Source organism: Microcebus murinus, chromosome 10, assembly GCF_040939455.1.
Source record: "Microcebus murinus isolate Inina chromosome 10, M.murinus_Inina_mat1.0, whole genome shotgun sequence".
NCBI lineage: Eukaryota > Metazoa > Chordata > Mammalia > Primates > Cheirogaleidae > Microcebus > Microcebus murinus.
This window is the reverse complement of record NC_134113.1, coordinates 7088754-7100306: the sequence shown is the minus strand read 5'-3', so window position 1 is coordinate 7100306 and position 11553 is coordinate 7088754. Positions and strand designations below refer to the sequence as shown.

General features: G+C 50.2%; 1 protein-coding gene across 1 annotated transcript; it reads right to left on the bottom strand.

Annotated features, from left to right (window-relative positions):
* Window positions 1-2225: 2225 nt before the first annotated feature.
* Window positions 2226-4279, bottom strand: TNFRSF13C (TNF receptor superfamily member 13C). The gene is made up of 3 exons (XM_076006963.1): window positions 4079-4279; window positions 3573-3884; window positions 2226-2710 (listed from the first exon to the last, which is right to left on the bottom strand). The coding sequence occupies exons 1-3, from the start codon at window positions 4212-4214 to the stop codon at window positions 2526-2528; spliced, it is 633 nt and encodes a 210-aa protein (XP_075863078.1). The 5' UTR covers window positions 4215-4279; the 3' UTR covers window positions 2226-2525.
* Window positions 4280-11553: the final 7274 nt, after the last annotated feature.

Below are 11553 nucleotides of genomic sequence, written 5' to 3'. Positions count from 1 at the left end.
TTAAGCAAACACAAACACCCACCCCACTCCTCCAAGAGCTGTTATGAAGACCAATGAGTATTGAAGGTGAAGGCTCCTTCGAAAGTATAACGCCTAGGACAGAGGACACAACATTGTTCTCTATTACCTGGGCCTCGGGGCCCTTTTCCAGGGGAAGGGAGACACCACACCCCTCCTTGCCTGCCATCCACTGGTCTGTCCTGGTTTGCACCCCAAGGAACTTCCCATCTGTTATTTGCTAGATGACAATGACACCAAGTCCTCTCCCATTCTGGGCCTCAGTTTCCTCATCTGGGAAATGTATATATCTGTGAGAACTCCCTAAGGTTTCTTCCGGTCTTTCTTCTCTGGGGGCCACAGGGCAGGAGGAGAACTTGGCATCCAACCCCCTATTTTTCAGAAGAAACTGAGATCAGAGGGGAAACTCCATACCAGCTGGAGAGGCCAGCTGAGACAGAGAAGTGCCAAAGGCTTGCATGTCTGGGCCCCAGAGGGGTTTCACCCACCCTTTTCACCTTCTGGGCCTAGCCCCTGGACGGAGTGGAGAAGGCGGGGTGGGAGGTGGGCTGGCCAGGAACAGATCAGACTTCCCCAGCCCAGATGAAGGAGTGGATGGCGGGGCCCATCTGGGCCTAACCCCCACCCCTGCCTACTGCTTGCCACCTGACCTCAGCCAGTCTCCTGTCTCCCTGAGGGTAGGGGCATCTGAGGTGAGTTCAAGGAACAAGTAGCTGGGCAGAGACCTGGATGTGAGTGTCCAGGTTCCGGGGACGCCATTGTCTTCTCAACTGGGAAAGGGTTAGGCAGGAAGGGCAAGGGGTCTGCTACATAGTTCTGGTGGCAGTTCATGGAGATGCAGGCAGAAACATCTGATGCATGGAACAGAACATGGCCAAGGCCCTATGTGGGAAAAACAGTACTGAGAACGCCATCTTCTGACTCCTAGTCCAGTGCTCCTTCCAAAGGCACTAAAGTATGATAAATTCCAAGGAAGCAGTCCAGGGCAGAGTCCAGGTCAGGAGGTTCTGACCCAGTGTGGGAGGGCAGGCAGGAGGCAATGGCTGACTGAGTGCACAGTGTGGTCCAGGACTGGGAACAGACAGTTTTGGCTCCAGATCCCAGAGCAAGGAGCACCGCTGTGAGAAGAGCAGCTTCTCTGGGGGCCACAGGGCAGGAGGAGAACTTGGCATCCAAGCCCCTATTTTTCTCTGGGTCGGTGGGTGACCCTAGGGGCTGGCACAGAACGGCCAACCGAGCCCAGCATTTAGGGTCCAGTGCTTCAGGAGGACTGGCCATAGAGAGAAAGAAATTCAAAGGATCTCAGATCTACCTGATTCAAGGCCACAGGCCTGCCCTAGCCTCTGTATGAAGGAGCCTCCTGTAGGTCCCATCCCTGCCCTGTGTACGGCTGAGTGCGCTGTGCCTCAGACGAAACTGGGACCCTGGGTGGTGCCTGAGAGAGCTGCCTGCCAGTGTGTTCCTTCAGCTTAAGTTTGGAGTTCAGCCCCAGAGGCTGTAGATTTCCTCCCACGTGCAGACCTGTGCCTCCAGAAGCTGCCACTGAGGTCAAAATGGCATCTTAAATTGTAGCAGATTGGGCCAATCTCAGGGTTGTCCCTGGGATACAGATACCTAAGAATCAGTACAATTTGGCACGATTCTTTTTTTCTCCTCGATTATTTCTTGGTTTTTTTTTTTTGAGACAGAGTCTTACTTTGTTGCCCAGGCTAGAGTGAGTGCCGTGGCGTCAGCCTAGCTCACAGCAACTTCAAACTCCTGGGCTCAAGCAATCCTCCTGCCTCAGCCTCTCAAGTAGCTGGGACTACAGGCATGCACCACCATGCCCGGCTAATTTTTTCTATATATATTAGTTGGCCAATTAATTTCTTTCTATTTATAGTAGAGATGGGGTCTCGCTCTTGCTTGGGCTGGTTTCGAACTCCTGACCTCGAGCAATCCTCCCGCCTTGGCCTCCCAGAGTGCTAGCATTACAGGCGTGAGCCACCACGCCCGGCCTCAATTATTTCCTAAAATAATCTTGTACTGAGTCCCAAAGCAAGCAAATCCATGAACTGGTTACTCATTGCTGCCACGTGCATAGGTTTAAAAGCAGGACAGCTCTAAGAGCAAGTATTAAAGAAATACAATACCCAGGTATAAATTAAGCATCCTCCTACTTGGTCTTTTTTTCAGATTCATTTTGGCTTAACAGTGCCTTCCCCACGTTAAAAGAAAAATCTCTTACTCATAGTGCCCCAGTCATTCAAAAGCACAGAAGCTCAGATACAACCTTCAAGGGCTGTCAAAGACAGTATAGTCTTAAGCTAAAAACTAACACACCAAACAACTGCATGCTGGCTAAATGCTGTGGTTTGTAGTGTCTGTGGTGCCGCAGAGTTTAGCTGGGGCAGCCTGACTCCCTGGAAAAGGGCAGTTGGGTGCTGGAGGGAAGAGCCAAATTCAACTTCCAAGCCCCTGGCTGGGGGTCCAGAGGAGGGCAGGGACCACCTCCTGCCCCTCCATTGCTATTGTTGCTCAGGGCCGGCAGTCTTGGTGGTCACCAGTTCAGTGGAGCCCAGCTCTGTGGCTGGCACAGGTACGCTATGGCCGGGTGGGGTGGTGCCTGGGTCTTCTTCCCTGGGTGGAGGCCAGACAGGAGCTGTGGCATCAAGGATTCCCGGGGACAGGATGATGACGTTGTCCAGGGTCTCTGGGGCAGGGGGTGGGGAAGGGAAGGTCAGTATTGGGCCACAACCTTCCTCCATTGCCTGTTCTAGAAACTTCCCCAGAGGGGGCAGCCCCACGCGATGGGACCCGTCTGTGGGAGGGAGGAGTGGCACAGAGCACAGGCAAGATGGAAAGTACAGGGCCAGTCTTGGTGGCTCACACCTGTAATGCTAGCACTCTGGGAGGCTGAGGCGGGAGGATCACTCGAGGTCAGGAGTTCAAAACCAGCCTGAGCAAGAGGGAGACCTCGTTTCTACTAAAAATAGAAAGAAATTAACTGGCTAACTAAAAAATATATAGAAAAAATTAGCTGGGCATGGTGGTGCATGCCTGCAGTCCCAGCTACTCCGGAGGCTGAGACAGAAGGATCGCATTGAGCCTAGGAGTCTGAGGTTGCTGTGAGCTAGGCTGATGCCAAGGCACTCACGCCCAGGCAACAGAGTGAGACTCTGTCTCAAAAAAAAAAAAAAAAAAAAAGGCGGGAAGTACTGCCTGAGGGATAGGAGCTGGGGCCCAGCCTGGCCATCCCACAGGGATTTACTCTGGGACCAGCTCCCTCAGAATCCCAAAGTGCAGGACAGACTCTCCCTCAGACGGGACTTCCCAGTGCTGTCCCTCCCCGCCTGGGGTCTGGGAGGGCAGTGCTGTGTCCCTCACTTAGACTAGGGGCGTCTCCCCGCTCAGCCTGAGCTCCTCAGGGCACACTCTCCTACACGCAGGCCACACAGCCCTGTCTCTCGGTTCAGACCCCCACCCCCAAGGGCCAAGTCTCCCCTAGACGGCCCCCCCAGGCCGTGTGGCCCCGCGCGTCCGAGGTGCCCCTTGGTTCCCCAGATGAGACTCACCGTGCTGGCCTCCATCTGGGCCCGCCGGCGAGGCCGTCCCTCGAAGCCGCCGGCGCCTCCAGCTCACCAGGCCCACCAGGGCCAGCGCCAGCACGAGCACCAGCCCCAGCAGCGCGGGGGCGCCGAAGAGCAGCCCGGGCGGGGGCAGCGCCGCCTCGGGCCCGGCGCCCGCGCCCACCGACTCCTGCGGCTGCAGCGCCGTCCCGGGCGCCGCGCTGCTCGCCCCTGCTGCGGGCGGCGGGGACAGGGAGGGAGGGCGCGGGGCCGCCGGGAGGGACGCGCGGGGACGGGGTGGGGCGGAGGGAGGCGAGGCTGGGAGGGAGGGACAGCGGGAGAGGCGGACACGAGGGGAGAGAGCAGAGGCGGCGGTGAGGGCCCCGTCCTGGCCCGGCCCACGGGTCCCATCAACCCGCCGGGTCTGGGGCGGGCCGGCTGGGGGCCGCGGCAGGCCCGCCGTCCTCCCCGAGGGCTGCCCGAGGCCACGCGTCAGCGCGCGTCGCTCTTACCCGGTCTCGGCTGCGGCGTGCGGAGGAGCTTGCAGCTCACGCAGTGGCGGACCAGCAGGTCGAAGCACTGGGCCGGGTCGCAGGGCGTGGGAGGGGGCCCGTCCCTGCCCCTCGGCCTCCTGGCCCCTCGCCTCATGGTGCTGATGCGGCCTCACTCCGCGGGGACCGAGCTCCGAGTTGGGCTCCGCTGCCCTCGCGGAGGAAACCGGGAGGGGCCGCGCCCTCCGCTCCGCCCCGCGGGGTGGGACCACTCTCAGCCAAGCCCAGGGCCCCCACCCCAGACCTCTTTCTCTTTCTCTCAGTGGTTACTCCATTCAACCACTCAACCGTGACCCCCAGCCGCCAGCTGGGTGGGCCCTAGGCCAGGCTGGGGTCAGACCAGAGCCTGCTCTTGGGCCACGAAGAGGATGGGTCCCTGGGCAGGACACAGACCTCTGAGTGGCCTCCCCTGCTCAAAATCACAGAGGCAGTCTGTGGCCCCCATGCTCCCCCACCATCTCCCTGCAAGCCCACCTGCCTCCTCCTCTGGGGAGTCCTGCTCCTCCCAGACAGAGCTGGTGACATCAAACACTTCTGAGTGACCACCTTACCTTGTACCAGGCCCAGAGGGTCCACCCAGAGGAGTCCCACAGGACAATGCCTCACAGTAGGGACCAGCATAGGTCATCCTGGATGGTGAGAGGTGTTTGCCAGGTGGAGGGAGGGTGGAGTGTGAGCAAAGGCTTGAAGGCCCAAACAGCAAGTCCAGGGAGTGCTGGGACCAGAGGGCCAGGCTGGGGCCTTGACTGGAGCCTCAGGGAGCTTGGACTCTGGGCTGGAGGACACTAGGGAGCCACACAGGGCTTTGAGCAGGGAGTGTCAGTAAGATCTGCATATTAGGGAGGAAACTATGGCTAGAATGGAGAGAGTCTTGCTCACCCTGACTCCTTTTCTCTAGGGCTGTGTGTGTCCTGGCCAGCTCACCTCTGAGTCTCACTGAGGTCCCTCGTCTGTCTGTCCTCCCCAGGCTTTGGTTCCCCCATCTGCCTCTCCCCCATCTCTCAGACTGATACATACACACACACACACACACACACACACACAGGCTCTCTGACCCTCCTCAGCACATGCTGCTTCCTCCCCAGGGGCAAGGGCTGGCGAGGCCCTCAGGGAGACACAGTTCAGCAGGAGCTCAGGGTTATGGGCTTGCTGGTGGGATTTACAGACCCCTAAGCACTCTGGGCTGGGGGGAAACAGAGCACTGAGGAAGAAGCAACTGCCTAGGGGCCAGGAGGGAGCTCGGGGGCAGAGGGAGTGAGAAATACTCCAGGTAGAGGGAATGGCATGGGCCAAGGCTTGGAGAGGTGAAGGATGCACAGGGAGCGTGCTCTGGGGACAGACATGGCCACTGCCTCAGGGGATGCTGGGAGGGCAGAGGAGTGAGGCCTGCAGTGAGGAGGTGTTTGAGTAGGGGAGAGATTCCCTCTGAGCAGTGCTCACAAGGGCCCTCTGGCTACTACAGAGCTGGAGACTGGATGGGGTGACTGGAGTGGCAAGGTGGCTGGCACTATGGGCCAGGCAGCACATGATGCAGTAGCTAGCCATGGAGTGAGGAGAGGGAGGCTGTCCCCCAGGTTTCTGGCTTGAAAGACCCGAGGACTCCCATAGAACCCCAGTGGGCCAGCTCTCAGTGGCCCTGGCCCATTGCTTCTCCATCCCCTACCCACGGGCCAGTGACTCCATGGCAGGAAGGTGTAGGCGGTGAGCAGCTGCAAAGGAGAAGTGGGTCTGGGGTGTGGGTGTGGGCGTGAGTGTGGGTGTATGGTGGGGGGGAGCCAGGAGCTTGGAGAGGAGCCAGGACAAGGAAGGCCCTTCTATGTGACAGTGGGGTGGGGGCAAGGCCAGAAGACTGGACCACAACCCTGCCTCCCACACCCATACCCCTGTCGATTTTGGTGCTATTGTTATTACCTGCTGTTGTTGGGGCTGCAGGACTCACTGTGTACCAGGAACCTCATTTAGCTTTTTTGCCAGATGTTTGGGCAGGTTGAGGTTTGTGGGAATCCAGGGAGTGGGTGGCCCAATGGGGCTGGGGTGGGGATAATTTACACAGGTTACAATGAGGGCGAGTGCGCCAGCCTGCCAGGTCTCCGTCTCCTAGCAGAGAGTGAGAATCGCCAGCCACTGACCCCTGCAGAGACTAGAGGAGCTGCCTTGAGGGTCCCAAGGAAGAGGGGAGAGATGTACCACTGAGACATTGCACTGGCAGGCACTGCTTTAGGCACTGCTTTAGGCATAGCTTAATTGTGCAGACATTATTAAACTGAGTCAGGATGTCTCAAAGTTTCAAACTACCCTGATCAAAACAAGATGGAGGCAGGACAAGTTCCAACCAGTTAGAACCAAGATGGCGCAGAAATGGACCCCCTGTTGACCTCACAGCTTCATTATACACCTCGTTACCGTGACAGTGTTTCCACTCCCACCATGCACCTGACGCCATGAGGCTTCCCATTTGATCATATTTAGTCAAAAGGAGAGTGTCACCCTAATTCTAGGGAAATGCCATGAATATCCCCCCTTGCTTACACTATAATTGAGCCGTTGCTTAAACAGAGGGGCCCAAGGACCGCAGTGCCAGTTCTCCACGGGAAGCGCCAGCCTCTCCCTGCCTGTGGAGTAGACTTTCTGTAGTTTCTGAATAAAACTTGCTCTCACTTTATACCAATGGCTCGCTTGGGAATTCCTTCTTGCGCAAAGCCAAGGACCCACTTGGACTTCAAGTGATTCCCAGCACTGGGAGTCTCTTTCCTGTGTAATCTTTGTGGCAACTCAGATGTGATGAAGGGACACCCCCACCCAGACCCCAAATTAAAACCATGGCACTATCCAGAACCCCAGGGACCAATAAGTCTGCCTTTGTCTAGTTTGGTTTCTTTTCCGTCTTCTTGTCTTCTAAAGTGTCAGATTCTTTCATTTCCATCTCTTTCTGACTCTGTTCTCAAGACTTGCTTTCTGTTTTATGTATTTTTTTTTCTTTTTAGTAGAGACAGGGTCTCACAACAGTGAGACAACAGATCACTCAAGTGATCAGCCTCCCAGAGACCTAGGATTAACAGGCATGAGCAGCCACGCCTGGCCGAGACTTTCCTTTGAATTAAAGGACATAAACTTACTCCATCCATCTAACTACGACTTCCCCAGTAACGGTAATGGCGTGGCAGGAGTTTTAATCTCCACGCCATGCAGATTGAAGTACTTGATGAATACTGGGTGACTCCGGCCTTGGGAATCCAACTGAGCAGGAGTCCAACAATTCACTGTCTGCTTTTGTCTTTCCTTTTCCATCTCTTCTGTGTTTTGGATTGTCACTCACTGACCTGTTTTGGTCTTAGTGCATAAATGCATGTCTGTCATTATTTCATTAGCCGTGATTACACTTTTTGCTTTAGCTATTTGGGTGATTGTTTCCATTCTTTGTAAAACAGGTAATTTTTCCTGCTCATTTGGCAATTCTTTTCTTTTTGTTAAATAGAGATCCCCTATTGTGGTGACTCTGGGATGCCAGAGATACTGTTTCAGTGGCCCCAAGTTAAAGTGCTAAAACAGGCCCCTTAGGGACACCTACTTTCATCCCTAATTCTGTAATCTGTGTCTTGCTACATTTATTTTGCTGTGTTCCTTATCCTAGAGGACACAGCCTCCGTTCTTCTGCACAGATCTATTTTTTACCCTCTGGCCTTGGTGCTTTCTCAAATTATGCTGATCTTGACCTTGCAAGGTTTGGCGACTATATTGCCTTGTTGACTTTCTTAGAAGAAAAGGGGAGGTGGGATTCTGAGAGACAAAATATCAGTTCTTCGCCAGGCTTAGGGAAGCCCCGTGTCCAACAGAAATCGTGTTCAGAAATGGAGACAAGCATCCCAAAGGATTCCCCCTAGGATGCCTCCTCAATAGCTGGGATAAATTTAATTTAGAAGGTCTAAAAAGAAAGAAGCTTATTTTCTATTGCAATACTGCCTGGCCCTAATACCAATGTGGAGACCAGGAACCCTGGCCCAAAAATGGTTCTTTAAACTATAACACAATTTTAGGATTGGACTTATTCTATAAAAAGGAAGGAAAAAGGGTAGAAATTCCTTATGCACAGGTTATTATGGCTCTCTATCCCAGGTCCTGAGAAACTGTGCCAGACATCCTAGATCCTCTTTTAGCCCCCATCAGAGGCCTGTGCTCCACAATGGAGCCTCCTCAACCCCCCAACTCTGAGGGGGTTCTATCAGCTCTCCAGCACAGGATTTCAGCCACCTTTTGCAGACTGGTGAGTTTATGGTGTTATATCACAGCTGGATTTAGAGGTAGAAAAAAATATTAGATTTTTGTGTATGTATATGTATATATGTTTAAATGTGTTTTTGTATATGCACATGTATTATGTTATATGTAAATTAAGTAAATAAGTCTAAATTATTTTCAAGTTCATGTAAATTTAGCAAATTTTTTTTTAATTTTTTTTTTTTTTTGAGACAGAGTCTCGCTTTGTTGCCTAGGCTAGAGTGAGTGCCGTGGCGTCAGCCTAGCTCACAGCAACCTCAAACTCCTGGCTCAAGCAATCCTCCTGCCTCAGCCTCCCAAGTAGCTGGGACTACAGGCATTCGCCACCATGCCCGGCTAATTTTTTGTATATATATTAGTTGGCCAATTAATTTCCTTCTATTTTATAGTAGAGACGGGGTCTCGCTCTTGCTCAGGCTGGTTTCGAACTCCGAACTCCTGACCTCGGCAATCCGCCCGCCTCGGCCTCCCAGAGAGCTAGGATTACAGGCGTGAGCCACCGCGCCCGGCTTTTTTTTTTTTTTTTTTGAGACAGAGTCTCACTGTGTTGCCCAGGCTAGAGTGTCGTGGCGTGGCGTCAGCCTAGCTCACAGCAACCTCAAACTCCTGGGCTCAAGCAATCCTTCTGCCTCAGCCTCCAGAGTAGCTGGGACTACAGGCATGCACCACCGTGCCTGGCTAATTTTTTCTATATATATTTTTAGTTGGTCAATTAATTTCTTTCTATTTTTTTTTTTTCTGTAGAGACAGGGGTCTCGTTCTTGCTCAGGCTGGTTTTGAACTCCTGACCTTGAGTGATCCTCCCACCTCGGCCTCCCAGAGTGCTAGGATTACAGGTGTGAGCCACCTCGCCCAGGCTATTTAACAAATTTTTGATAAATAAGACTAATTTAATATTGATGGTTTAATAAAAATAACTAAATCTTCTGAGTTATTGCCAAAAACATATACCCTTGTGTTTAAGAGTCTTATGGAGGTGAACATCTAATATTCACAGGCTATAAAAATGGTTAACAAAAAATAACTTAAAATAATAACTAAAATCTAAGTAAACTACTAAAATAATAAATTAGAGCAATATAAAGTAGATGCTTATAACAGACAATTAAAAATTTCCCACTTCTTAGATTTTTTCTATAATTTTTTATTTTATTTTTTGAGACAGAGTCTCACACTGTTGCCTGGGCTAGAGTGCCGTGGCATGATCATAGCTCATTATAACATCAAACTCCTGGGCTCAAGCAATCCTCCTGCCTCAGCCTCTGAGTAGCTTGGACTACAAGTGATTGCCACCATGCCTGGCTAATTTTTCTATTTTTTGTAGAGATGGGATCTTGCTCTTGCTCCGGCTGGGCTCAAACTCCTGAGCTCAAGCAATCCTTCTGCCTCAGTCTCCCAGACTGCTAGGATTACAGGCACAAGCTACCTCGACCAGCCATTGCTAAAATTTATGCTTACTAAAAGTAGGAATTCTTTCTGCAGAAGAACATTCAAGAAAAGAAAAAAAAAAATAAAAAAAATAAAAGTAGGAATTCTGGTCGATGCCTGCGATTCTATATATGAGATGTACCAAGGAATAGGCCGTGTTGTGAAAGAGCATAGAGTATGTTGTTATTCAAAATAAAATATGTAATTTTTTATAATTCAGAGGTTGTTTGGAGGTTGATTTAAAGTTTGGATTTAGAGGGAAAATAAAGGCAAGTTAGAAGGTAACTAGTAAGGTGGAAAAAGAGAAGTAAAAAGCTACAAGTATGGAAATGTATTTTTGGTAAGAAAAGTTGAACAGAGAGGGAAGGGTTTTGTGTGGGAAAGGATCTTGTGTGGTAAATTTCTGTACTAAAATGGAATGGCTGGTTATTTGGGAAAAGGGAAACTTAGGACAAAAAAAAAAAGAAACTTCAAGCATGTCGTAGGTGGTCTGTGTAGTTTGTGATGGGGTTTGTGAAGGGGAATTTATGAAAGAATTTTGTGTGTGGTTAAGTTGGCTATAATTAAAGGAGAAAAGTTTTGGTTAAATTCACAAGATTTTCTTGAAATACTGATTTGCTCTTAATGAAACCATAAAATGTTTCAATTCTAATTCTATAATCTGCTTCCTTTGAAACTTAGATTTATATCTCAAAAGTTCAACGTTTGCTATGTCTAGCTGCTTTCAGCTGTTTCTCCCCTTGAAAGGGCTGGCATGGTAACTCTCCCCTTTAACCTTCTATCACTGGCTCCTGTAACTTTTCCCCCTCTGGTTCTGTCTATTGTTATGGCCTGACAGTAAAATGCTTTATCTTAAAAGCCATGTTTTCCTCTAGTATAACTTCATTATATTCTCACTTTTCTTGATATATCTGAATTGTTCAATGTGTTCAGAACACTTTTCATGTGTTACTAAGGGTCATTCGTTCCTCTACTCAAGGTGGTAATTTCTCTTGTTCACATTCCTCTAATATACTGTATACTCATGGCCTGGACACTCTTCCTGTGTCTACTTAAGTACCCTTTTCATCAAGTTTGACTTTAAAGTTGTCTGAATGAGTTTCCCATAAGAAAGAGAAAAAAATCACTCTACAGAGGGTTTTTCTTTACCTCTTGGTAAGTGGCCTGAGAAACAGAGACTTGTGTTTTGTCAGTATGGTTCCTATGTCATCCTTATTAGGTTTTGATTGCTTAGAAAAAAACTAAACTTGAAAAAGTTGAGGGTTTTGCAACCATGTGACTTTATGTGCTGCCTTTCAAGTATTTTTGGTTATCACTCTTGGTTGGGTGAATTGCTATTATCTTATAGTGGCATGTGATTCTGTTTTGACTGGGTGTTTTGGGCCTTTTAACATCTTTGCTGGGCGTCCTAAAATCAGGTCAAGGCCGTGTCAAATATTCATAACTAACCCTAGTGCTGTTAGGTTATAGGGCTTTGCCTTATGGGTATGTAACACCAAACTCAAGTTAACTGAAATCCTGTTTTCAGACCCAGGAAAGGATAAAAATGAAACTAAACTGCTTTCGTGAAATAAGGGACCAGGCCTGTATTCAGAGACATTAAGACTCATTTAATTTCATGATTTGTGATGTCTTTAAAAAAAAAAAAAAAAAAAAAAAGACTCATTTAATAATTTTGCTTCTATTTAAATTAATATAAGTTTATTACTAGATGAATGTTTAGCTACCTATAA